A 25,614-nucleotide genomic window follows, 5' to 3' on the forward strand; every position below is an offset into this window, starting at 1 on the left:
TTATGCAACTGGCTTTCGGGCTAGTAGGCTAGCCGGCGTCCAATGGTATACAGCGCCATGTGGAAGTGCCTTGATTAACGCATCCAACGAAGCTTCAGCCTCTTCACGGGGAGGTAGAGCTGCGTCACCAGATTGATACAGAGATTTCATACCTGGAACGTAAGCCATTATGCATGCCCTAGTAACGATTGATATGCAGCTTTTAGAAAATGGTTCTGTTTCAAACTTCAAGACTTCCAGACCAGCCTCCTTGGAGCGATTCGGAAGATCTCGTATCCACCTTTGTGATATTATGAATTAGCAAAGATAACTGCGACAAAAATGTACTTCGCTCAAAATCATGGACTTACGAGTAGTCAAAATGCGTGATTCCTTGGACGGTGCGTTGAAGGGCAGCAACTGCTTCGGCTTCGGCACCTTTGATGTGCATATTGCCAAGGTCTGCTTCATCCCACTGCAAATACCCCCCCGGCTCTGCATGTTCGTAGATTTCAGATTAATTATAGGTTTGATGACAAGTGAGGCTGCTGTGAAGTGAAAACTTACTCAAGAGCCGTGTAGCGTGATGAATAAGGGCAGCTGTCTTGCAATCTCGCACTATACAACACCAAAGTCTCAGATGAACTACATCATATTTTCCAATCAGTTCATCAGGAACTTGAGAAAAAGCATCGAGAGTCCGAAAACTCATGTTATCGGGCCTGCTGTCCTTGTGGGGGAACTGTTTGTCTGATATGTCGAACGCATCCAGCTGTACTGTCGAAGGGACTTGCCGAGAGATGTCCAGCAGCCATATACTAACACACCGGTAAGCTAAATCGACGAATTTGGGACAGTAGCCATAAAACGACTCACCCGGTACCTGTACCCATATCGGCAATCTTCATTTCAGGAGTGATTGGAATCTTAGGGTCGATTGTATACCCATTATGGATATTGAAAAGGAGATGTTGAGTTTCCAGTCTGGTACAAGTTAGACCAACTCAAAGAAAATGTGAAGAATGTTGTTTTGACCTCAAGCCTTCTGAATATTCCCTTCCAAACACGTAGTCGTCTGCATCAGACATGATTATATAGAGCCTATTGCAAACCGTGTAAGAAAATAAAAGTGATAAAAGCAAGTTTTGCTGTTACACAGCTATGCAGAAAGAAGAAGGAAAAGAATTGGAATTTAAGGGGAGCTGCGTAGTTTATAAATCGAGATGTGGCACCATCATTCTTTAGTACCTACGCTGAGCTAATTGGCCACCGTATTTGAACAAGCCATCGCCATTGCCCTTTTGGGTATGACTTCATTGCAGCGGCTATGTTTATGTTAAAAGACTGGAAAACCTTCAGAAGCTTAAGTGGATCGATACTCACTTCAAACTCTATAATAAGCCGGATGTAATACAAGTCGTAAGAGCTTAGCTAAATTGCCGCAAAGACACGAGAGTTGGTGTTCTCGATAAATGCTGTCTCTCCTGTAGAGTTAAGACGTTGTGATTTTATAAATTAATGTTTAATGATATTTAGCTTCTATAACTTTCAGAAATTTGATCGCAAAGACACATGCGATGTCGCGACTATTTTAGTGAATCAACATATTGTCCCCACCGGTTTTGCTGTCGTCCTGCGCTTTAGTTCATACGTAGCTGAGCACAGATAAGCCGCTAAAGCACTACTTCCAACGCCGAAACGAAGCTTCCAATAGCGCTAAAACCATGCTTGGGTTACAGCGGTGAGAAGGGAATCTGACGTGTCTGACATGTAAGCAGCCACATATATCAATTTCCAACTTGTCTTCCCTAGAGTCGGTTCATCGATGGTAAGAATATCTATCTAGCTATTTAATTCTTTCCCAATGTTTACTGCAAAGGGATATAACTCATTAACGTATAATACAAGAGGTAGCCTTCTATGTAGTAACGCACGGACTTTTGTAGTTTTGATGGCGGTAATTCGCCTACATACTGGGAGAGGTGAGTGGTATCAAGTAATAATGAGTACACCGGCTATCAATCTCCGTGATTCATTTATACTCAGTGCTACAGTGCAATTTGGAGAGAGTCATGAACTGAATAATGTGAAAAGTGAAGGAGCAAATAATGTACCTATATACTCTCAAGCGTGATACTTCATGAACGGCTCTGTGGCGATGCTAGCCATGGTTGGATATTAGCAGCTATGCACTGTCTCAAAGGCATCACCAGGGCCTACTAGGCTTAGATCTAGCCATATACACGTGTTTCAATACTTTGAGAGACTTTCACTACGATACAGTGACAACATTAAGTACGTGCTGATCCCATTGTCATATAGGCCAAACGGCTGAGAGCGGCGATGGCAACTGTCGCTCTGAATAGCGAGGTGACATCCAACTTGTTATTCGTTATATGTCCGTCTTCAAGGCCTACTTTGGGTCTCTGTAGTAAATCAGCATTTGCTCATCATGTAAGTGGTGCGATTTATTTGTACAATGGCCCGTCAAGTCGAATTCGATTAATAATTCTCTTGTCCTCTGATATGTCTAGCCTCTCCCTGTGCGAGATGTAGGCCTAGAGTATACCTGATTTAATCCACAGCAAAGCTGATCTGGTAACGTCCAATGGAGCTGATTGTACTCGTAGTTATGGGCTCTGCTAGACAGCTGTTGGGCGCGCATCGCACGGCCATGGGCTTCTCATGGCATAGATGCTCTGTTTCGTACACAATGAGTACTACTGGCCACAATAACCGTTATTCATTGCTAGCTCAGCGATATATTTGTGCGCTGATACGTTGTGGGCGGATAATACGTATGTATGGAGTGATCCAGTAGCCACTAACTCCGGCGAACTTTTGTCGCTGTTAGCTGCCCTGAGCCCCTGCAAGCCGCCGATTACTTCCAGTCCCAATACCTACATGTACTTGTACCCTTTTCAGACCTCTGTTTCCTAATCTTTCAGCAAAGCTCAACGGCCTCTAGATCGACTTTGTAGGCAAATGCAGCATTTTGACCCTTCTAAAATCCTCGTTAGTGGTCTGCGGGGAAGTATTTGTGTAAAATTGCAAGGAAAAGGAAGGTCCTTAGCTGTTATCCCACACCCAATTAATATGATGTGAAATAGACTGGCGTCCACCACAGTTCTGCATTCTTATGAAGAGATAATGCGCCCTCCTTTAATATACGCAGTCTTAAACACAAAATAAATGTTAATCGGCAATATTGTGAGTTACAATGTTCAATATGGCTCGTAATTTTAAGAAGGCCCTTCTTTATGAGGCTTTACAGCTCTCTTTGGCTGCGCTAGGCGCCGCCCATTGTCTTGTCGATAGCATTACCCACCGTTACCAGCCAGTGCCATCCTCGGTGCCACCACCACAACTCAAGGATGGCTACGCAGTTCAATACTTTGGCGATGGAGCATATCTCATCACTGATGGAAGTGGCTACATAAGCCTTTTCGTCGCAACAACTGTGGGGGGCATCCTCGTCGACGCCCCCCCCTACAATTGGCCACAAGCTTCAGTGGGCCATTGGAAATATTACAAGCAAGCCACTAAGATATCTCATATATTCCCACTCGCATGGAGACCATATTGGAGGGGCCTCTCTATTCACCAACCAGCATAACGTGAAGACAATTGCACACGAATTCACAAAGGAAGAATTGATTATAGCCAAGGACCCAAATCGGCCTCCTCCCGATGTCACGTTTACCGGAGATTATACCCTTCGTCTTGGTAACCAAACACTGGAGCTTTCATGGAAGGGATTGGGTCCAATCCATGACCCGGGAAATATCTTCATCTGGGCGCCTCGACAAAAGATTCTCATGCTCGTCGACATGGTATTTCCGGGCTGGGTGCCGTTCTGGGGAATGGCTCTTACGCAGTCCACGCGGGATTACCTTTCAATCCACGATCAAATTCTAGCGTATCCATTCGATCACTATATTGGAGGCCATGGAAAGAGCGGCGACCGAACAGATGTTACCAATAATCGCGATTACATTGCGGATGTATTGGCAAACTGTCGCACTGCTATATTGGCAAACTGTCGCACTGCTATATTGGCAAGTGCCACCAACAATACTGAAGTCGGAGTAAGCCAAATTGTGCCTCCGTTCTTGACTGTAAACCCCAACAATGCGTGGGGAGAGTTCATGCTCTACTATACCAGAGTTGCAGAACTCTGCTACAATTTGACAACCCCGCAATGGGAAAATAAACTAGCTGGGCAAGACGTGTTTAGCTTTAGCCATGCGTTCAAAGCTGTTGGCGATATGAGCCTAGAATATGGTGTTCTTGGTCCATTCGGTGTCATCTAGATTGGTTACAAGATATGAATAGAAGCAATCAATGACAAATTTACGTGCACACAATCCGACTTCACGCGAGAAATTGCTATTTGCATCTTCATAACAATCAAAAGCAAAAGTTGTATTTACTCTAGCTTCATGAAGGTTGGTGCTATCTATCTAAGAGAGCTTGTGGCCCTTAAACATAAGAGCAAGTCAGAGTGCTGCCGGAAACTGAGCACTTGGTAACATCCTTGTTGTTGATTTCGACCTCGGTGAGGACAGCGCCGCTAAGAGAGACAGTCCTGCCGTTCTGGGTAGCTGAAGCAGAGCTAAACTTGACTGCAGGGCTGAACGAGGCAAATGGCACGAATTGGCAGTCGCTGCCATTTTCGTTGCACTCTTCAAAGTCCTCAATGATAAACTCGGCGCTTGTCTCACACAGTGAGCCAGCAGTAACCTTGCTGAAGTTTTGGGTCACCTTCTGGCCAGAGGTCAAATTCTCAAGAGTGGCAGAGCCACCAGTCAAAGATGTAGCCACCACCGACATAGCAATCTGATCTCCAGCAGAGATGTCAATGCCAGAGAAATCGGCTACAGCAAGTTAGCAAATCGTTCTTTCACAGGGATTCCGCCACAAGACTTACCAGAAAATTCAGGGTACCACTCATACCAAGCATCGTATGTACCATCGCCATACCAATCAATGCCAGTCTGCAGAATAGCACTGTCCTTGAAGGAGGTCACTTTCTTGTCTGATATAGAGGCTTTACATGGATACATACACATGTGTCTCCGTCAATTCCTACCCATGCCGTGCCTGCAGCGCTGGAACCGCCGCCACCTGTTGGGACGTTCACAGTAGCCGAAGCAGCGCTGTAGCCTGAACCCTGGAGAATGGCGCCTCCCCAATTGGATTGAACGCTCGCGTGAAGAGTGTTATTCTTGAAAGGCGCTGAGCGGCGACCAGCGCGTCGAGCAAGGCGTCGAGCCAGGCCACGGTTAGCCGCAACTCCAGCCAACGCAGCGTCAGCGCAGAGAAGCGCAGAGATGGCGATTCCGGTGATGAACTTCATATTGGTGAAGAGAGTTGCGGGTATGAGAGGGAGTTGTTGCTTTTTTTGAACAGTGTCTAAAATCCTTGCTTTGGAAAGAATATGGAGAAGGGAATCGCCTCATATTTATATCTGTGAATATACAAAGCTTTAATACATGTATGGCTTTAACCAGCAAAGCTTCTGCCAAGTTTTGAGGTTTCAAAGAGTAGTTGTTCGATCATATCGCATAGAACTGCTCACACCTTCCCACTTGAAAGACATCTCCGAACTTGTGGCAAACCGAGATGCCATTTTGAGAACGGTCTGAAGCGCAAGTCGATTGCTGTAAGCCAGCCATAATGGGAACAAATGCAGACTGATCTAGTCACCATCACGTAGAAGAACTGTGCCAGACGACAGACTAATCGCTGCATAAATGAATCCACACCTCCAACAGTAATGGAGAAGGGCGTGGGGAGCAATGCGAGTTCCATCGTAGCCAGCTCTTGATCTGGTGAACGTGCCGAGATGCCGGAGACATATACTACTACAGTAACTCTTACTGCGCCACTCTTTATAGACAGCCCACGGCGATGGAAACTTGAATCAACAAGGGAATGGATATAATATACATTTTTTGATCGGTTACACACTCAGCGAGCCACGGATCTGTCTCTCTTTTTTCTCCGTATTATAGTTCTCACTTTACTAGAGAAAAAGAGTCTAATGTTTAAGCATTCGCACCCCAACGGTCGCTTGACGATCTTGCCCCCAAGCTCGATCGGATTAGCTATCAATAGATCACTTGTTCATTTCTACCTTCCCGATATAATTAGAGAAGTACCGGTTTCTACCAATGGATCCAATCTCTATGCCGATGTTCCGGCTTCTCCACTTCCAAAAGAGGCAAGCGGTTATTGACCACAAGATTGTAGTAAACAAGTAACTATTTGCGTTCGTATTTACCTACTAAAGCTGGGCACTTCCGTGTTTTCTTATCTTATTCTGATCAAAGAGGCTAGATGATTCTATTACTACTTATCTTTATCGGACATATTATTGACCATTTTTCATCTTGACCCCGTGGAGAGTGTCCCGATTGGCTTCATTGCGCATGCAGCTTCAATCTTATCTACTGTGATCTATAAATATGACCTCTCTATCTACGTTCAATGCCTTAAATATAATTGCACTATTTCAATGTTGAGACTTTGTTTATATAACTGATCGCTGGAAGAGAAAATGCAATTAGTCACTTTTATATACTTGTGTGAATACTGTTGTTTTTTTATACGAGCTCTTGCTATAACATGACCCGTGATGTTATTACTCTATCAACAATAACTTTTACTCTTTGTGTTTAGATAAAGTCTACCTACATGCATAGGTGCACAGCTATCTACTGGTTCCGCCTTTGGTAACTAGCTGTTAGGCTTCGCCTCTAAAATGCCCATGAACTTAAAGCAGCTTTTTTGCTGAAAGATTTTACCCTTTTCAGCATTGCATGAATAAAAGACCAGCATTAGAGTTAAGCATATAATATGGAAGAAAAATATACTGTAATTTTGTTTACGAACTTTCCATTAGCACGCGAGTTTGGCAGCAAGGTTGCTTGTCGGCGTGGTGGAAAGAGTCAAAAGTGAGATACCAATGCTTTTACGTACGCATAACGAACAGATGCAAGATTTGGTTGTAGGGTTTTGGCAACTTTTCTCACAACAGGACGAAAACGCTTCATTGTATTACACGACGAACAGTTGGCGAGGTTTCATTTGCCATGCTTTTTGTTGTGTTTCTGTAGTAAGGTCCCTATTCCTGTTGTCCAGATGGTTTGATGGCTTGACAGATCGGGTTGATGCTTGCATAGAACGCTGACTTAATTGGGCTGCGGATTTGATTGGCCCTCTGTATATAAATGCAATATAGCTAACACTAGATAGTTCAAAAGACACACGATTACTATGCAAACGGAATTCCAGCTATTGTGAAAGCCTCATTCGTATTGGCACAAGGTCTCAGCAGACAGATCAAACGGCTCTTTGAAGTCTTCTCGCGTTAGTCTTCCTAGCCAATAGCAGAGATATTACGCTTGTAATGTGGTTGAGTGCTGTTTCCTAGGTTGAATTCACATGTGCGTTCTCCAACCCTTGGCAAAATAGCTATCCCATTGTGACCATTTCTTCTAAATTTCGCAATGTCAATAAAACAGCCTGCTCTGCAAGATCAACTTGGGTTTGTAGCTTGAATATTTTCCCAAAAAAAAAAAACAATACTTCATGCGCTTTACCTTACCCCGTAAAAAAAGAAGCACAGCTGCAAACAGATCCATAGACCTAAAGCCCGCCTTTCATGGAGTCCGAAGATGGACGAAGAAGAGGAGTAGGAAGAGAAGGAGGAAGGAGAAACGAAGGAAAAGGTAAAGCAAGTAAAAGAAACTGGCCAAAAAAATGGTCGGACATTCCTATGCATGAACGTATCGGAGTAATAAGAGATAGGGAAACGCTGCCAAGTAGGTATAGGGCTTGCAACACTCCACAGCTACTCCTCATATCTAGACCAATTTAGTGGAGACTTGCTTGCTTGTACGGGTTTCTATTGTCTTGGATTCTGATTCTTAGGGGTAAAATGGACGGATGCTTGTTCAGCGGTGGCGACCAGGACAGGCTATGTGATATCGGAGTAATACCAGCAATCAGCCCTTGTGCGCTTGATTGTGTACTGCTCTGCAGTGCTGTAGGACGTTACACACGGCGGTGGCTAAAAGTGTCAAGCTGTTAAAGGCTAAAGAGTTTGTATAGAATAGCGGCTAAAAGTCCCATACAATCAAGTGGCTAAAGTACCGCCATTTAGCAACGGCCCATGCTCGTGGGGCAGCAGAAGTAAACATCCACCCCACTTCCCCACATTCTTGTCTTATAGCCAAGTTTAATCTTAGCTGCCTCGGGTTTGTTTCTACCTCTCACGTTGGATTATTACAAGCAAGTTTGTATGATGCTAGATAGGGCTGTTAGAACATTAGATTGACGCCTAAACATACATACAAAATCTCTGAAATTTTGATACCCAAAGTATAGAAAGCATGAATAATTCAAGTTCAAAATGTTATGCCCTGCTAGAGACCTCAAAAATTTTCATTTCAAACCTTGGCAGTCAGTACAGGCTCAATTTGCCTAAGGAGCCGGGCTTTCATGTGTGTTAGCCGTACGTTTAGGCATTTAGCGTCCTAGGAGTGTAACATCGTCTTTTACCATGTGGAAGAAAGTATGCTGCTTGTAAAGAGTTAGAAACCAATGCTGGTTATTCAGTCGAATAGGCAGGTTAGGTAACCAACAATAGCCGAGAGGCATAGCGTTGTTGTTGAAGATGTCAGTATGAAAATTGTATATAATCCGATGGCCTCTCTCTAATTGATTCCAATCTTCATGAGTTTTACACATCACCTTTGAAGCATACAATCTCAGTCAATACAAGGTTGCGCATCATGTATCAGAAACTAGCGGCAATTTCGGCCTTGTTGGCCGCTGCTCGTGCTCAGCAAGTCTGCACGACCCAGGCAGAGACTCACCCTGCTCTATCATGGTCGAAATGCACATCTGGCGGAAGCTGCACGACTCAAGCCGGCAAGGTAGTCCTTGACGCTAACTGGCGATGGACTCATGCCTATCCCAGCGGTAACAACTGTTATAACGGCAATACCTGGGATGCTACCCTATGCCCTGACGACGCGACCTGTGCGAAGAACTGCTGCTTGGAGGGAGCCGATTATTCAGGAACTTATGGAGTTACCACCAGTGGCAACCAGCTTACCATTGACTTCGTCACTCAATCGGCAAACAAGAACGTCGGTGCTCGCCTTTACTTGATGGCATCCGACACTGCGTACGAGGAGTTTACTCTTTTGAACAACGAGTTCTCTTTCGATGTTGATGTGTCCGCGCTGCCGTGAGTTATATCCTTTTCAGACCAAGGCTGGCTAGTTCTAAACTAACATTGCTGTTTCTAGATGTGGCTTGAACGGAGCTTTGTACTTCGTGTCTATGGATGCGGACGGTGGTGCATCCAAGTACCCAACAAACCTTGCTGGCGCGAAATACGGCACAGGATACTGTGACAGTCAATGCCCTCGTGACCTGAAGTTCATCAGCGGCCAGGCCAACGTTGAAGGCTGGCAGCCATCTTCCAACAACGCCAATACCGGTATTGGAGGACACGGAAGCTGCTGCTCTGAAATGGATATCTGGGAGGCGAACTCAATTTCCCAGGCTCTTACTCCTCACCCTTGTGAGACTGTCGGCCAGGTTACGTGCTCTGGCGATGACTGCGGCGGTACCTACTCCAACAACAGATATGGCGGCACTTGCGATCCTGATGGCTGTGACTGGAACCCATACCGCTTGGGCAACCACACTTTCTATGGCCCCGGATCTGGCTTTACCGTTGACACCACCAAGAAGATTACTGTTGTTACGCAGTTTAGCTCAACCGGTATCAACCGATACTATGTTCAAAACGGCGTCAAGTTTGTCCAGCCCAATGCTTCAGGCCTTAGTGGCTACACTGGCAACACGATCAACAGCGCGTACTGCTCAGCTGAGCAGACAGCATTCGGTGGAACGTCTTTCACAGACAAGGGCGGTCTCACTCAAATGAACAAGGCCCTTTCTGGCGGCATGGTCCTGGTCTTGAGTTTGTGGGATGATGTGAGTAAATGCTCTATTTGATAGAACTAGGGAGACCTCGCTAACAGTTATGACTTCCACAGTACGCGGCCAACATGCTCTGGCTGGACTCAACCTACCCAACCAACGATACCGCTTCCACCCCCGGTGCCGCCCGAGGAACCTGCTCTACCAGCTCTGGTGTTCCCGCCACCGTTGAACAGCAGTCTCCCAACTCCAAGGTTGTCTTCTCCAACATCAAGTTTGGCCCCATTGGTAGCACCGGCAGCAACAGCACAACCGGCACTCCCACCGGAGGTGGCGGTGGCCCTACCAGCACTGGAAGCTCTACCGGCGCCACTCAGACTCACTACGGACAGTGCGGCGGTACCGGCTACAGCGGTCCCACTCAGTGTGCCAGCGGCACAACTTGCCAGGTCCTCAACCAATACTACTCTCAGTGCTTGTAAAGCTACCTCCCTTGAGAGCAGGTGTTTGTCCAAAATCTATGAGGCTTGGGACTCGCTTTACTGTGTCTGCTACCGCTAACAGTACACGTTCGTTTATTTCGGCGGAACTTCAATTGCTTGCTTCTGCAATGAGTGCACATTTGGCTGGCCAAAAGAGCCATGACCCTTGTGAATACTTTTACTATGAGTGTTTATATAGAAAGAATATGAAAAAGTTTAAACATATGACTATTGTCCTCTTTTCTCCATGAAGAAGGAAATTAGAGCATTTAACACAATGAATGGGTCAGATGGCTTCCAAAGTGTGCGTCAAGATAGAAGTTACTTTGGAATGCATTGCAATGAGACCGGTCAAAGGTTATATCTAAACGAGATTGTAGTCTCATCAGATATTGTATATAAGCTTTTTTTATAATTACTTGAAGTCAAAGCAGCTGAGAATGAGTTCTACTTAAAGCCTTTATATGACAACAGCGTCTAAACTGGTTAATGAGTCTGCGTCAGGTAAAGTCCCCGTATAGAAATAAATATGTTAACAGGTTAGCATCATCCTTGTTCTCCAAGACCTTGAATTAGCCAACAATGTCTTATCAGCGCGGCAATGTCCCTTGGCAGGCTAATAATAGTATAAACCATAAGAAAATATATCTCATAATACCTAGTCTAGCTACAATAAGAGTCAGAAGCGTAGAGATATAATTTTTGGAGCGAATGCACAGAGTTTGGAGTAATGCAATACAGATTGAAATTCTCTTTGAATCGTACACAATTCAATTAAAATGATAGTGAAGTAGTCCGAGACATGGCACTTTCTTATATCTTTTACTCTACTTGGCTTCTCCAACAAAGAAAAAATAATCGGGTGCCTGTGAAACAACTGCAAAGTTCTCATAGTAACGGCGAAATACACTAAAGTTTTAGCTGAGGATAATAAATAGTAAGTGTTAACTCGCAAAATAATAGTTTATGAGAGTTTTCATTATCAAAATGTGGGAAAATAAGCCGCTTTATTCCACGGGTCTCCAGATGCCCTCAAATATCCCATAGCAGCCTATATCACTATAACCATTTTAAACACCATTTTAGCCTTTAGACGCCCGCCAATGGGTCCCAGCGTCGCACTCCAATATTAACCACCTGATATTTAATGGCTAAGCCCTCTTTATCTTGCTCATTATCACCTGTCGTAAGCTCAATTTGCCTACATTTGTTAGTATGTACTCGCTGCAAATACAGAATCTAGACCAAATCTCTTGACAGGAGGCACCCGCTTACCCGACCCGTGAACCCTGGTGAAGACTCAGCCTAAATGACAACCCCTCATATAGAAGTTCTTTTTTCTCAGTGAACATGCAGCATCTAATGAATTTCTGAGTTCAGGGACATTGTATATATAGAGCAAAATGGAGCAAGCTGACAGCGGGAGGTTTTGCATTAGACATCCTTTACAAACAGCAGGAAGTCAGAATGTTGCGTAAACTTAGCCTACTGGCACTAGCGGGCCTTGTTTCCCACTCGGTACAGCAGAGCTGTGCGGCCTTATAGTGAGTAAAGTCGAGGGTAGTAAGAGAAAACAAGAGTCAGTTCTTACTAACGGAAATTCAGTGGCCAATGTGGAGGAAGTGGATGGTCCGGGGCGACGTGCTGCGTTTCTGGTGCCCAGTGTAGCGCGTTGAATCAATACTATTCTCAATGCGTACCATCAACTGTATGAGCTGTAGCTGTTTCTATGGAACTATTCTAACATCACGCAGGGTAGCAGCGGCCCTACTGGATCATCGTCTTCAACTACCTCGATCCCTCACTCTCAATCATCATCTGCTAGCCACTCATCCGGTGGCCAGTCATCTGTTGGCCAATCAACCGGCGTGTCCACGTATACCACCACCGATACCTCTACTGTTGCTCTCCATTCACAGTCTCCTTACCCGAGTATTGCTGCGTCCAGCTGCGGCGCATGGACCTTGGTTGATAATGTGTGCTGCCCATCATACTGTGCCACCGATGATACCTCGGAGAGCTGTACTTGCAGTGACTGCACTACACCACCTTCTGCAGATTGCAAATCCGGAACAATGTATCCGGAAGTCCATACCGTTAGCACCAATGAGACTTGGCATTACAGTGTGAGACCGTTTAACCCAATGCAAATGGCTCTCGATATGCTGCTGACTTTTGGACCTGTCGTATTAGAGATCTACTCATTTCGGGTTAACCAGCGGCGGAGCCTGTGGCTTCGGCCTCTACGGTTTGTGCACAAAAGGCAGTGTCACGGCAAGCTGGACGGATCCAATGCTTGGTACAACATGTGATGCCTTCTGTACAGCGTACCCTCTGCTCTGCAAAGATCCTGCGGGAACTACTCTTCGTGGAAATTTTGCGGCACCAAATGGAGATTATTACACGCAGGTAAGAGTAAAGTCTGCCAATCTATCTTCTATGCTGATCATGTTCTAGTTCTGGCCTTCTCTGCCAGGGGATCTTGACAACTATCTTTCTTGTGGTGAATGTATCGAACTTATCCAAACGAAGCCCGACGGCACCGACTACGCTGTAGGCGAAGCTGGCTACACGGATCCAATCACGCTGGAGATTGTAGACAGCTGCCCCTGCAGCGCGAACTCCAAGTGGTGCTGTAAGGAAACTTATTAGCGCATGCATGTAATAAAGAACAATTTCTGACCAATATATTACAGGTGGCCCCGGCGCCGATCACTGTGGAGAGATCGACTTCAAATACGGCTGTCCTCTCCCTGCCGACAGCATGCATCTTGATCTCTCTGATATTGCCATGGGCCGATTACAGGGCAATGGGTCTCTCACCAATGGTGTGATTCCAACACGTTATAGGAGAGTACAATGCCCCAAGCTTGGTAATGTTTATATATGGCTTCGAAATGGCGGGGGTCCGTATTATTTCGCCCTCACAGCTGTCAACGCCAATGGACCTGGGTCTGTCACAAAGATTGAGGTCAGAGGTGCAGGTTCAAGCACTTGGATCCCCCTCGTACACGATCCCAACTACACCAGTAGTCGTCCGCAAGAACGCTATGGTAGCTGGGTGATTCCACAAGGATCGGGGCCTTTCAACTTGCCGGTCGCAGTTCGTTTGACCAGCCCGACAGGAGAGCAAATTGTCAACGAGCAAGCCATCAAAACTTTCACTCCACCATCTACTGCAGATCCCAACTTCTACTACATTGACATTGGTGTACAGTTTAGTAAGAACTGAACATATACAGCAAAGTAGGCTGTTCTTGGTATTTCTGGTCATGTTACTACTCATCCTTCATTCTGTAAGAATAGTACCTAGAAGTCGGCGCTTTAGTTGTATCATATAAAGGAACGATACCGCGCTAGCAAATTCGATTATGCGCTTTATTGTATGCCATCTGTATACTCTTACAATTGAGATTCTTCTTCAGTTTGCCGTTGCTTCCTCCATTCCTGATCAAAGCGTGTTGCAATGCTTGCTCGTGTACAATATACTGCATAAAATGGATACCAGCTTCGCCTCTTGTTCCATGCAAGTTGCAATGGATGCGCCAACTCGACGGCTAGTGCGCCTCAGGCGACGTAGCTGGCCCAGTAAACCAAGGCAGAGTCAATCGTGTTTTACGCTCAAAGCGTCTGTGTTCAGCTTGCATGTAGATTCGGCACTCTCTATACTCATTCACCCATCAGCAGCTTACCAATTCTTGCCCATGATAGGATGGATCAACCTCACCATAGTTTGTAAGGCGAATCTAGGGCTATGGCTTCTAGCAGGGCGATGACAGCTCAGCTCCGATGCTCCGGCCCGAGCCCGCAGCGATACAAGGCTAATTGCAAGCTCCCACATCCCGGTGTAAGAACCGAGCGCAACGAATCCCCATTCGAAACATCTTCTATCGCTTCCGCTACCACTCACCTACGAGACCGATTGATAATTTAAAATCATGAATACTGATACATGCAAAAGGGCCTGAAATGCAAAACTAAACGACTTGGCCTCTAAGGCAAGTTTATTGCTACAGACCACTGCCACATTCAACAGGCATCTTACACCATATAAACCCAGCTAATGATCTAAGGAGAACACTTGAGTATGAGCCAGAAGCTCAAGAACACAAACAACTACGCTTCAGCCATGCTTGCTACCCAAGATACGATTTCAAGTTTCCGCTCAAAACACTTTGGAAGTTAACGACATCGCAGACAACAACAGCCCATCGACGCCATCTCAAATGGGTCGCAATTATGAGCTCTGTGTTCGAGACTGGTGATAAACTCCTCTATTCAATGTCATCATCGGAATAAAAAATGGCGCTCTTTTTTTTTTTTTTTTTTCGGATTTTCGGCCCGTCTCACTACGTTGCAAATTTCCGGACGTGTATGCGAGATTGACATATCACCCGGAACCACTACCCTAGGCTGCCAGCATGCGAGATATCGTACGATGCAGTCAACACAACTGATATGGAGCATGCTGAGCCAACCGTTGTATCAACTGATCCAGTCAAAGAGAACGTCATCAAAGAAGAGACAATCGACCCAACAGTAACTGCAGCACCTATTTTCCGCTTCTCAGAGGGCGCTCAAATCAAGACGTTTGGGACGCTCATTGTCATGTCTCAGACAGCAAATGGGCAAACTGGTTCATTGCACGCGGTGTAGTCAATAGCGAGAAGACTTAGATGGAAGGGCAGGGAGCTCTGAACACAAGGACATTTTGCAAGATGCCGGATGGTTCGCCCCTTGCTCCCGGTGGCCCCCGACAAGGATCGCCTGACAGGCTACACACCACTTTCCTACTTGTTACGACCCAGAGGCTACAAAAACGTTTAGAAACTAAGTAGTAACGGAGGAAACAACCCCCACGGCGCTGCCCCTCAAAAGACGCAGGTTGAACCCACAATTCTTTTCTGTTTACTTGAAACGTGGGATATGAACCCGCGGCTCATGCTATCCTTTTGCCTAGATGAAGCTATCTTACTTAGTGGACGTTGATAGTAAAACAACTAAACAAAAAAGGCCTTGGCAGGAGCGATTGCAGTGTCACAGCACATTAGAGGGACGCTGAAGGATGCTGAAGCTGTGGAAGGCAGAAGGCAAAGACCGCCCTTGGGCTCTAACATTTGGCGTTCCTCCCGCCACCATGGTGGAGCTCGGTCTATTGCTACCCGATGGTGTAAGTGAGGCTGGGCGTGTCGGAGTTCTTACCGTCAACCAATGACCTCTTGGTTCCAGCAGATCCTGAGGCCGTTTTTTTGAGGATACCATATCCATAACCGAAGCAGGACCTGAAAGCTCTTTCGGTGAGATGCACGGGTACTCGTTTCCCAGTGTCAATCAAGTTCCGGTATTCCACGTGAAGAAGATCACTTACTGAATTGACTCCCTTGCCGGCTGCTGATCGCTTGACCGATGGAGCTGTGCGCTGAGAGTTTTCTCCGCCTTTCCCTCCTCTCGGCTTTTTATTTAATCCTTTCTTCGTTGCTAACCTAGTCAAATGGCGAACCATAATCGATCTTCTTTGTGCCGCAGAAATTATGAAGATCCGTCAGAATAATGGCTCCCCAACGATTGATGCTTTTGCACCGCCTAAACTAGTCCATACAGGTTGCGCTTTAGCCCACACGGCACGACCAAACTGCCCGTGATGAAGTCTACCTCTAAACAGCTTTCTGGGTGGATTGGTAACTTTACGCCCAGCCGAACGCAGTCTTTTGTATTTACCTCTTTACCCTTGTGAGAGGTAAATTTGATTCTACATCGATAAGGATGTCTTATGCACTCGGTGTCGACCTGGGACAGACAAGTAGGTAGTATCACCGGGAGAATGTGATGCTCTTCTTCCCGTTTATGGGAAATGGTGTGATAAGGTTGTTCCAAATGTTCTATTAACGGTCAAGATACACCAGGCCAAAGCCGAGATACCACCGGACCGAAGTGACAGACGCACCGCGTGCTTTATTGAGGGCTTTGAAATGATGTTGTTGGTTGTGCGAAGCAGTAAGCAGATGCAAGAATTTTGCAGGGTCCATTAAGACCGGTAGGCACATTTTAGGTGGTTATGGGGCAGCATTGATTAATAATGTCATATAAAACAGTCGGCACATAGTCTTTGCATTGGGATTATATCATCTGGCAAGTGTTCCCGAGAAGACGGGGCGGGTACAAAGGAAATGTAAAGTCCAGGAACTATACGAATACTGGTATACAATGTATTACCATTACAATAATCCTATGATTACTTACTATTCATATTTATGAGCTGTAAATCTTCTATTTCCTATTCCAATTGTTATTTTCTTTATATACGTGCTATTTAGTTACTTTGATTCATTTTAGGGTAGGTAGTTTGAATGTATAGTAGTATTGCTAACGGAATCTATTATGGGTCTCGACACATGCAATAAATATGTCTTCCCGGATATACCCACGGGATTCAACAGTCGGTGTTACGGAACTAGCAGAAAATGGGATGATATTCCATTTCAACATTCCTTCGTCTTCAAAGGCATGAACATCATTTATCCAATGAAAAAAGGTGTATACATCTATCAACATCCGCCTTCATCCGCCTTACCATTGTCCCATTTGGGATAAAACTTCAGGCTGCGTATTACCACTTTCGGATATTGCCAATCTTGGACAATCGATATTGCCAGTCTTTCTTTGCAAATCCACTGGAAATTGTAATCCTGTGATAATACCCATGCTCTGTCAAACCGAGGCTCAAGTAAAGCATACAAGACCCACAAGTGTAATCGAAAACCGTTACAGACAAATCCAAATTGCTCTTTTGAAGTGAAGATGAGGCGCCCCGTAGTAACGTGGGAGATGACCGCATCATGTGGGATAGATGAACTCAGTTGTGAGCACATGGCCGTAAGCAGAGTAACCCTCCGTTATTCACAAGACAAGAACGGCCTTGGATGAGTACATTTATTGATAATAGATTTGAGCCGTGTCAGACAGCGAATGACATTGGAAGTAGTACTGCATAATATAAGGTATCTCTGCTAAAGAAAGTGGACTTTTTATGATAGTATGACTTTCAATATAATACTACAACGTTTAAATTCACCTGAAGCGTACTACAATTTGCAATAGCGTTATTAATAACGCCATTTGATCCGCTTACAAGACAATATATATTTCACCTTTGATTAGCATCAATGCTTGTCTGCAACTTCGATGCTCTTAAAAGCTTTATCTGCGTAGGCAACAATTAAAAAACCCACTCTCGACTTATACAATGGTGGTAAATGTGATATGTGATGTACCTAGATAAAGGCGGATAGCACAATCATACAGGATTGCAAATTCGTAACGAATACTACTACAAGAACCTTTCATCTTTGTAGTAGGGTACTAATATGAACATTATTTGTCTTTAGTAAATATATAAATAGATCAGATTTATATTGATAATCGTATTTTAGTAGTTTTGTGCATCTTCGGAATTTCTTTCTATATTTCCGCATGTTTCATCATATTCCCGTAGTCCTTTCCTATTTTCGTAATATTTCGAGATATTTGTACAGCTAGTGTTATTTCCGTAATATTGCACTTTTCCCCGTATTCTCGTGTTACCTAATATAACAAGCGGCAATTCTTCTTTGCTGGTAGTATACATGCTTAAATTTTACAAGTCATAAATTGCGTATTATAGATCTGACCATCCTGTAGTCATACTTGCAGATACGCTTATGTTGTTATCACTCACCTTTGCATACCGCTAAATTCTTTGTTCTTCTAAGTCTATCTCTACCTTTTTGTAACTATTCTTCGCCACTTAATAACTGCTGAATTAGATGGCTTGAAAGGTGGCTATAAAAGAGAAGGTAGCTGTAAGTCAGAAAGAACTTGAGGCTTGCTCTTGGACTGACTAGATAACAACTCCGTATTATAGTTCAAAACATGATACTGAAATACATGATAGTGTACTTAACATTATATAAAAGTTGGTAATATGAATAATTATTGAGTACATGCTTTATACCTGGTATTGATGTTTACAATTCTAATCGATAACGGACGTAGCTGCCATTTTGCGACTTCTATGGGATATCTACTGTATGTTGACATTGATTACTTCGAATAACCCTGGCATACGGCCCTAGAGTAAGCGCTAGACTTTAAAGCACTTATCTATCCGTAGCCCCTGGCAGATAAACCCTGTCGGCAGTTATGCGCTGCGGGATCCAAACATATCCGAAAACGATCTGATGAGTAGTTCGATATGTGATCTCTCCCTATATAAATATATCGTCTTGGGTCCATCATATAGAATCTTTCCCATATACTCAGTCAACGTCTCAAAATTTCCAGTCATTCTTGCTCTCTTTACCCAATCATCTCATTGACGGAGATTGAAATTTGAATCATTATGGACTCGTTTGACGCTGTCGTTATTGGCGCGGGTTTTGCTGGAATTTATCAGCTTTATAAACTCCGTGAGCTAGGACTCTCGGTAAAGCTGTTTGAAAAAGCTCCCGAGGTTGGCGGCACGTGGTACTGGAATCAATATCCAAACGCTGCCAGTGATTCTCCCAGCGAGTTATACAGATACAGCTGGGATAAAGAAGTTTTACTCAACTACCCATGGCCTACACACGTTGTCCCCCAAAAAGAAACTCAGGCTTATTTGAAACATATGGTAAAGCGTCACGGCTTGAAAAAGCACATGAAGTTTTCCACGGAACTCAAATCGGCATCTTTTCAAGATTCTTCATGGACTCTTAGCTTCTCAACCGGCGAGACTGTCAAGACCACCTACTTGATTGCTGCTACTGGAGCGTTTAATAAGGCCAACTGGCCCAAAATTCCTGGGCGTGAAAAGTTTAGTGGTGAGCAATATCACTCAGGGTACGTACTGATACATCTATCCGCTTATCAAACAATTCAAGCAAAGTAATGAGGTATGAACTATTACTAAATATCCTTTCATAGAATTTGGCCTGAGAAACGCGACCTCAAGGGCAAGCGAGTTGGAGTGATTGGTAACGGCTCTTCCGGTGCCCAAATCCTGGTTGGCCTTGCCAAAGAATCAGGTGCAAAACAAATCATTGCTTTTCACCGCGAAGCGGCATATGTGGTACCCAACCAGATTGGACCAGTCTCAGCTGAATACAGAGACAACATCGTCAACAACTACGACGAATTTTGGAAGGGAGCTCGAAATTGCCCTCTTGGATATGGCTTCAAGCCGCTAACTACCCCAACATTCGATGTCAGCGCAGAAGAGCGCGAGAAGGTTTACGAAGCAGCCTGGAACGACGTAATGGCCTTCTCATTCGTTTATAAAACCTTCTCAGATGTTTTGACCAATGACGCTGCAAACAAGGAGGTTTGCGACTTCATTAAGCGAAAAATAGCCAAGATTGTGGAAGACCCTGGAAAACGTGCCAGGCTTACGCCAGCCCCAGATGCGCTATATGCTAAACGGCCTGTCTGCTGCGCAGGTTATTATGAGATCTTTAACCAAGATAACGTTGATGTTGTTAATTACCAAATGACCCCCTTTGTTGGAATTACCGAAAAGGGTATCCAGACGGAAGACAAGCTTCATGAGTTGGATGTCCTCGTCTATGCAACTGGTTTTGAATCCGATGGCAGTTGGGCCTCAATCGACATTAGCGGCCCTAACCAGACATTGGAGCAGCACTGGGCTGAGGGAGCAACTTCATATTTGGGAGTAACGGAAGCAGGATTCCCCAACTTCTTCATGGTTGTAGGCCCGCAGTCGGCAGTTACGAACATGCCTCCATTGATTGAGGGTCAGGTCAACTTTATCACAGGGATGATTTCCAAGGCTGAATCTTTACGGAAAGAAACTGAAGTAAATGGAAAGAAGGCAATTCTTATTACTGCTACTCAAGAAGCGGAGGACGAGTACATGGCAGAATGTCGATCCCTTGCAGAAGGAAGTATTTATTACAAGGATAAGTCATTCCTTTTTGCTGATAACCATACCTCGAGGAAGTCGAGCAAGAACGGAAGGAATGTTCTTTGGTACCTTGGCGGCTTGAACAAATACTTGGACAAGGTTCAAGAGGTAATCGATGGAGACTACCGCGGATTTACTTTTGCGTCTTAGAATGACATCAGAGAAGACACGTTTGAGCATTACACACCTACCTTGGTCGAATGACATAGTTTGAAATATGTACAAGAATTCGGGTTTTCACTCTCCTTTCAATATCATTGAGAAAAGTGGTCGAAGAGGAAAAAATAATAGTAGTTGACTGTATTTTGTTGTGCATCCATCTACTAGCGATGGTAAAAACGTATGCTTAATCGCAACTCAATTGCCTAATGCAACTCATGATTTCCATTTTTTGTTGAGAACCTTTTAGTATTTGGGCATATATATTCTCTGAGATAAAAGATCTATATTTTCTCTAACAACTACTCTTTACATTTCGTATAAAGGCTGCTTAAAGAAGAGAGCCCAAGTCCTGCTGCTGCTAGGCTAAATAACAATAGTAGTGCTATTCAGCACAAATCTATTTTATATAGCCATATATTCGCTATACTGTTTGTAGTAAAGATGTCTACATGAAAGTCATATTCAGCAGAAACAGGAAATCAGCAGATGAGATTAGATTCACAGAGCAATATTATAATACAAAGAAAAAAAAAGATAGAAAGATAGAAAAAACGCCGAAAGACCAGATATAAAGCCAGCCGTAGGCATACGACAACTGTGAAATAATCAGTAAATTTTTTTTTTTTTACATCTACCGACAATAGCAAGTAAGAGATTGATAAATAATACCCTAACACCCTGCATGGCGTGGGCCTCTGCGTACATTTGGTTCACGAGGCTAGCTACATGTACCATCCACTGGCGCTGGAGCAGAGGGCGATTTCCAATTAACGGCATTAACGCCCGATACAGGTGCTACAGCAGGGGCCAGAAGGCCTATACAGCTAGGAGCAAAGCCAGCGGGAGGGAGGGTGTGTTGGGGGACACCTGCCCCGATGTCCCTAAGGAAGAAGGGGCGAGGAGAGTCTCCGATATTATATATAATAGCATTGGACCCTATATTATAAGAATGCAAGCTTTTTAATCCCTATATGGTGTACCCTACGTGTTCTCGTAGCTTACAACGTGAGATCTCAGCTCGCATCCTGTTCGGCCCTGCGCTTGACGCGCAACAGGGCGAGGGCAATAACAGCAGTGGCAGCGACGGCAGCAACATGATCTTGGGCGAGAAGCCCACTCACAGAGGAGAGGTAACCTTGCACCAAAAGGCGCTCACTATTGCCAAAGACAATGGGGGGAGGGGTGGCGGCTGCGGCGGTGGCAGTGAGGCAGGGCAGACACCGAGTGCGGCAAGCTACAGCCGGAAAGAAAAAGCAGGGCCCAGACACCAAAACCGACGGGCGCGGCGAGGGGTGGCGGTGGCAGCAGAAGTAAATAACACTGCTCATGGACATTCTATATTACTTGTTATTAATAGCATTGCTAGCAGCAGTAAAGAAAGTAAAAGTGCATGTAGTAAAGATAGATGTAGCAGATGTAGCAGATGTAGCAGATGTAGCAGATGTAGCAGATGTAGCAGTAATAGCAGTAATAGCAGTAATAGCAGTAATAGCAGTAATAGCAGTAATAGCAGTAATAGCAGTAATAGCAGTAATAGCAGTAATAGCAGTAATAGCAGTAATAGCAGTAATAGCAGTAATAGCAGTAATAGCAGTAATAGCAGTAATAGCAGTAATAGCAGTAATAGCAGCAATGGCCTACAATATAACTGGAATGCTGGATAACTTTCCCCTTTATTAAACGCCAAGTAAAATACAACAAACACAAGCTCGCAATTTTTCAGTGCAAGGTATGGAAAGAGGCAAGAACATAGGTATCTACATTATGATATAACAATTGCTTCCTAATGCTTATTTGTAAATGCCTTCAGATGTTTTGTTCGAGCTCGATGGCCAGATAAAGCGCCGTGGATACCTCAAAATGCATTTGACATAATTCAGTTCACTAATACCAGGCTTTAAAAAGCAAAGTCGGATGATAAATGCCATTGTCATAAGGCCAGCAAGGTATACCCTGTTATTCATAAGAGTAAATGCAGTTTCGTTGTTGGGGTATATTGTCGGTGTATGTAAGCTGATAACAGCCCCAGATTAAACCCAATGCCCTATAGAGGATGCCGATGACATTTGCTGCGTGCATAGCTCGATGGACGTTACGTTCTGCGATTGAACGTTTGTGGTCGCGGCTTGCGTAAAAGTTATTGAAGCAAAACTGGCTAACAACAAAAATTGTTAGAGTTTCTTTGAGAAGTCCTATGGTTCCGTCAAGCCAGCCATCCAGCCGTACAAAATTGTAGTATCCGTGAAGGATCAAAAGCAGAATTGGGATGATATATTGGCGATGAATGAAGCTTTGGCGCTGTGTTACATCTTGCACTGGATTGCTCATCTTGTGCAATTTGTGATTTGGACTTTGACGGTCAAATATGGAGCTGAGGTCGCTATGGCTAATCATATATTATGCCAAAAGAATACGGTTCTTAAAATCGACAGTTAAAGATCAGAGAAGCTCTTGTTGACTAGTCTCGGGCCAGCACAGAGTGGCTTAAACATGAAAGGTATCTGGAGCAAAAAGAAAATGGGGGGAAAATAATTACAGCTGCGGCGGGGGTGCTATGACCTTTATACTACAGCTTCAAGATCCGGACACGTATCACGTGGCCCTAACAATGGTAAAGTACGTAATAGTACATATCTGTTGTATAGAATACTTTGTGCACTTGAACACAGACTGCAAGTTTGCGCTCAGGGCAAGGTAGTTCCTGGTATACAAAGCATCTACGTTAAAATGGCGACGTAATCTACCCCTTTGTGATATCAATGGAGTTAGGGAAACCGTGGTCTTTCGGAGACTGGTCTTTCTTAAAACAAATCCTGAGTAACAGCCTACCAGCTTCAAAATTCTTGGTCATTTATCTAGGGACGTAGATCTTATGAACTAGAAGCGAATCGACACCTTTATTCGCCTGTTTCTAAACCCCGTGGGTCGTTGAATCGAACACTTGTCATTTGATAAGATGTCTACCTAGGCAGCCTAATCGCAACTTGAACAGTAATGGTAATAGGCCAAATTTAGTTGACTTAAAAGTATTGACGTTACCAACAGAGGCATTTGCGTTAATTGAGTCAAGAAACATTTGGAATGTGGCTTACTGTGCACAAGCAATCTTGGATGTAATAGCACCTTTTTACCAAGGATTCCAAATTCCTTTACATGCTTCTTAAACTACATTATAGGCCTAAAATTAGCTTAGATCGGCTCATTACATATGACCTACGAGTCGGTAGGTGTTGCAGAGGCTAATGAGTTCATAAAAGATTGCCACTACAGACGGCGTCCGCCCTTGAGCCATGCCATTACGCCGACCTATTCCTTCGTCATCCAGGCCAACTAAGGACGACGAATTTGTATAAAGTCCGGCCTCTCTATATCAGCCCAGGTACCAAGTTATAGCCTCTATTGCTATGTGCTTCACCAACCTGCTTCTCCACACTCTTGATCATTCCTCACAGCCGTCGAAAGCGATGTATTCTGGGCAGGTGTCGGTCGCCCGGGTTTCGTAGACAATGGCGCCACCCATTATGTTCGCCTTAGAACCATCCTCGATCGTGTAGAACTGGATCCTAGGTGCTCCATTATCACCAGCTGCTCTGTTTATCTGGTAACCGAAGCTACCTTGTGCAGCATCACTGGGTTTGTGGACTGCTTTATCACAAGGTGCATACCCGGATAGTTTGGCACCGATATGTGCCCCGAGATGGAACCAAACTCCATAAAAACCATTAAAAATGCCGTTATGATTTGGGCAAGCCTGGTCTGCGGAACGCTTCTTCAGCGCTCCAACTCCATGCTCCAAGTCTGGAGGTAGCTGGTTTTGTAACTCGTAGATGGGTTGGTTTGGATCCGCCTGACCCTGTATTAGCACGGCTCCGTAACCCAATCCACCCACCACAAAGCCCAAACTCCCTTTAATGAGCGCGGCGAGCACCTTGTCACCACATTCCTTGCCGGTTGAGGTTCCATCCATAGTAGCAGCACCATAGCAGTCGTTCCAAACTGCCCTGATAGTGCCACCGTTATCGGAAGTGAATGATAGGAACATTCCAAAGCCGCCAGCACGAATAAACTGATTGGCAGCCAATACTTGCGCTTCACGACGACCATCATGGGCCTTTTGGGTTGAGTTGGCTAGCCAGTGTAGCAGTAGGTTCTCATCAACATCTTGGCCGTGGTATTTCCATATTTCTCGCATCTTGTCAATAGGCACAAGGCCCGGAGTGATATTAAACATTCGTTCTACCTCCATGGTTTGTATCTCTACATCATTTGCCATTGTAAGAGCTGTGCCGACCTTGCCGCGGTTGAAGTTCATAACGGCAACTTCGTCATCGTTAGCCCAGCGCACTGCAGCGGCTACTGCAGTTGTTGCCACGAGGAGATATGAGAGCTTCATCGGGAAAAGTTGGAATTTGCCAGCTGAGCTCCGAATGATGACGCCAAGTACAGGCTTGTAAAGAGATTTTACAACTGAAAATGTCAAAACTGTGTGGCTAAGCTCAATTGCTCGGAAAGAAATGATGGGTGGAGTAAGGATAAAGAAAAATATGCGCTTGGTTGATGGACACGAAAAAAGGGCGGATATTTCAACGTTGATTTATATCCCAAACCTTACAAAGAGGTGATTTACATACAAAAATACACGTATGCCGCAAGACCCCTCGAGATAGTAATCTATGATGTCACCAACAATAAGTAGAGGATTACTGGACGATGACCATTTGCCTATCGAACTAGATCTACTGTCAAGAGGGTGTGTCATTTATATCCACCTCACTGATAACACCTGCATCGTAAAACTCAAGACTTATCAAGAAAGGTATATTAGCCAATCAATACTCCTACATATTCCGCAGAGTAATGCAGTACGCGAAAGCTTTTCCCGTTACACATCCTGCCGTCCCACGCGAGTCGGAAAACCCCACGAATAGCTTTTAGACAGGATATCATAACATTATGATTAAACGAAAATGTAATGTAATATAACCTCTCTTGATAATGCACTCCAAGAAAATACTAGATTATACCATGTATGGAGTAAAATTTACGTAACTATCTGCTTGTACTACAAATCCGCCTGGTCGAAGTTTC

At 44.5% G+C, this 25,614-nt stretch overlaps 9 protein-coding genes across 9 annotated transcripts; 5 read left to right on the forward strand and 4 right to left on the reverse strand.

The window, feature by feature from the left end:
* On the reverse strand, positions 1 to 1,129 carry TrAtP1_013285 (uncharacterized protein; the record flags this gene model as incomplete). Its single annotated transcript, XM_014088347.2, has 5 exons — positions 1,015 to 1,129; positions 856 to 963; positions 547 to 797; positions 351 to 474; positions 1 to 280 (listed from the first exon to the last, which is right to left on the reverse strand). The coding sequence occupies exons 1-5, from the start codon at positions 1,065 to 1,067 to the stop codon at positions 1 to 3; spliced, it is 816 nt and encodes a 271-aa protein (XP_013943822.1). The 5' UTR covers positions 1,068 to 1,129.
* Positions 1,130 to 3,208: 2,079 nt separating this feature from the next.
* On the forward strand, positions 3,209 to 4,292 carry TrAtP1_013286 (uncharacterized protein; the record flags this gene model as incomplete). Its single annotated transcript, XM_014088860.1, has 2 exons — positions 3,209 to 3,490; positions 3,591 to 4,292. The coding sequence occupies 2 exons, from the start codon at positions 3,209 to 3,211 to the stop codon at positions 4,290 to 4,292; spliced, it is 984 nt and encodes a 327-aa protein (XP_013944335.1).
* Positions 4,293 to 4,381: 89 nt separating this feature from the next.
* TrAtP1_013287 (uncharacterized protein) lies at positions 4,382 to 5,400 on the reverse strand. The gene is made up of 3 exons (XM_014088298.2): positions 5,048 to 5,400; positions 4,910 to 4,994; positions 4,382 to 4,856 (listed from the first exon to the last, which is right to left on the reverse strand). The coding sequence occupies exons 1-3, from the start codon at positions 5,336 to 5,338 to the stop codon at positions 4,462 to 4,464; spliced, it is 771 nt and encodes a 256-aa protein (XP_013943773.1). The 5' UTR covers positions 5,339 to 5,400; the 3' UTR covers positions 4,382 to 4,461.
* Positions 5,401 to 8,780: 3,380 nt separating this feature from the next.
* TrAtP1_013288 (uncharacterized protein) lies at positions 8,781 to 10,427 on the forward strand (the record flags this gene model as incomplete). Its single annotated transcript, XM_014088861.1, has 3 exons — positions 8,781 to 9,241; positions 9,303 to 9,999; positions 10,062 to 10,427. 3 exons carry the CDS (start codon positions 8,781 to 8,783, stop codon positions 10,425 to 10,427), a joined length of 1,524 nt encoding a protein of 507 aa, XP_013944336.1.
* Positions 10,428 to 12,143: 1,716 nt separating this feature from the next.
* TrAtP1_013289 (uncharacterized protein) lies at positions 12,144 to 14,129 on the forward strand. The gene is made up of 4 exons (XM_014088862.2): positions 12,144 to 12,553; positions 12,621 to 12,836; positions 12,885 to 13,062; positions 13,124 to 14,129. The coding sequence occupies exons 1-4, from the start codon at positions 12,503 to 12,505 to the stop codon at positions 13,657 to 13,659; spliced, it is 981 nt and encodes a 326-aa protein (XP_013944337.2). The 5' UTR covers positions 12,144 to 12,502; the 3' UTR covers positions 13,660 to 14,129.
* Positions 14,130 to 14,187: 58 nt separating this feature from the next.
* On the forward strand, positions 14,188 to 15,659 carry TrAtP1_013291 (uncharacterized protein). The gene has a single exon (XM_066115855.1). The coding sequence runs from the start codon at positions 14,886 to 14,888 to the stop codon at positions 15,081 to 15,083; it is 198 nt and encodes a 65-aa protein (XP_065971955.1). The 5' UTR covers positions 14,188 to 14,885; the 3' UTR covers positions 15,084 to 15,659.
* Positions 15,660 to 18,677: 3,018 nt separating this feature from the next.
* Positions 18,678 to 20,598, forward strand: TrAtP1_013292 (uncharacterized protein). The gene is made up of 2 exons (XM_014088866.2): positions 18,678 to 19,283; positions 19,368 to 20,598. The coding sequence occupies exons 1-2, from the start codon at positions 18,805 to 18,807 to the stop codon at positions 20,512 to 20,514; spliced, it is 1,626 nt and encodes a 541-aa protein (XP_013944341.1). The 5' UTR covers positions 18,678 to 18,804; the 3' UTR covers positions 20,515 to 20,598.
* A 1,884-nt stretch (positions 20,599 to 22,482) lies between these two features.
* On the reverse strand, positions 22,483 to 22,920 carry TrAtP1_013293 (uncharacterized protein; the record flags this gene model as incomplete). Its single annotated transcript, XM_066115856.1, has 1 exon — positions 22,483 to 22,920. The coding sequence occupies one exon, from the start codon at positions 22,918 to 22,920 to the stop codon at positions 22,483 to 22,485; it is 438 nt and encodes a 145-aa protein (XP_065971956.1).
* A 1,045-nt stretch (positions 22,921 to 23,965) lies between these two features.
* On the reverse strand, positions 23,966 to 24,919 carry TrAtP1_013294 (uncharacterized protein; the record flags this gene model as incomplete). Its single annotated transcript, XM_014088867.2, has 1 exon — positions 23,966 to 24,919. One exon carries the CDS (start codon positions 24,917 to 24,919, stop codon positions 23,966 to 23,968), a length of 954 nt encoding a protein of 317 aa, XP_013944342.2.
* Positions 24,920 to 25,614: the final 695 nt, after the last annotated feature.

Source organism: Trichoderma atroviride, chromosome 7, assembly GCF_020647795.1.
Source record: "Trichoderma atroviride chromosome 7, complete sequence".
Classification (NCBI taxonomy): Eukaryota; Fungi; Ascomycota; class Sordariomycetes; order Hypocreales; family Hypocreaceae; genus Trichoderma; species Trichoderma atroviride.

Bases quoted from the DNA above. Each gene is read 5' to 3' on its own strand.
- TrAtP1_013287 (XM_014088298.2), bottom strand. From the start codon at position 5,338: ATGAAGTTCATCACCGGAATCGCCATCTCTGCGCTTCTCTGCGCTGAC. The intron at 4,995-5,047 runs GTATGTATCCAT...ACCTCCTTCAAG, and splicing joins GAATTGACGGAGACACATGT to GACAGTGCTATTCTGCAGAC. The intron at 4,857-4,909 runs GTAAGTCTTGTG...AACTTGCTGTAG, and splicing joins GTGGTACCCTGAATTTTCTG to CCGATTTCTCTGGCATTGAC.
- TrAtP1_013289 (XM_014088862.2), top strand. From the start codon at position 12,503: ATGTATCCGGAAGTCCATACCGTTAGCACCAATGAGACTTGGCATTAC. The intron at 12,837-12,884 runs GTAAGAGTAAAG...ATCATGTTCTAG, and splicing joins ATGGAGATTATTACACGCAG to TTCTGGCCTTCTCTGCCAGG. The intron at 13,063-13,123 runs GTAAGGAAACTT...AATATATTACAG, and splicing joins CGCGAACTCCAAGTGGTGCT to GTGGCCCCGGCGCCGATCAC.
- TrAtP1_013291 (XM_066115855.1), top strand. From the start codon at position 14,886: ATGGAGCATGCTGAGCCAACCGTTGTATCAACTGATCCAGTCAAAGAG.
- TrAtP1_013292 (XM_014088866.2), top strand. From the start codon at position 18,805: ATGGACTCGTTTGACGCTGTCGTTATTGGCGCGGGTTTTGCTGGAATT. The intron at 19,284-19,367 runs GTACGTACTGAT...ATCCTTTCATAG, and splicing joins GGTGAGCAATATCACTCAGG to AATTTGGCCTGAGAAACGCG.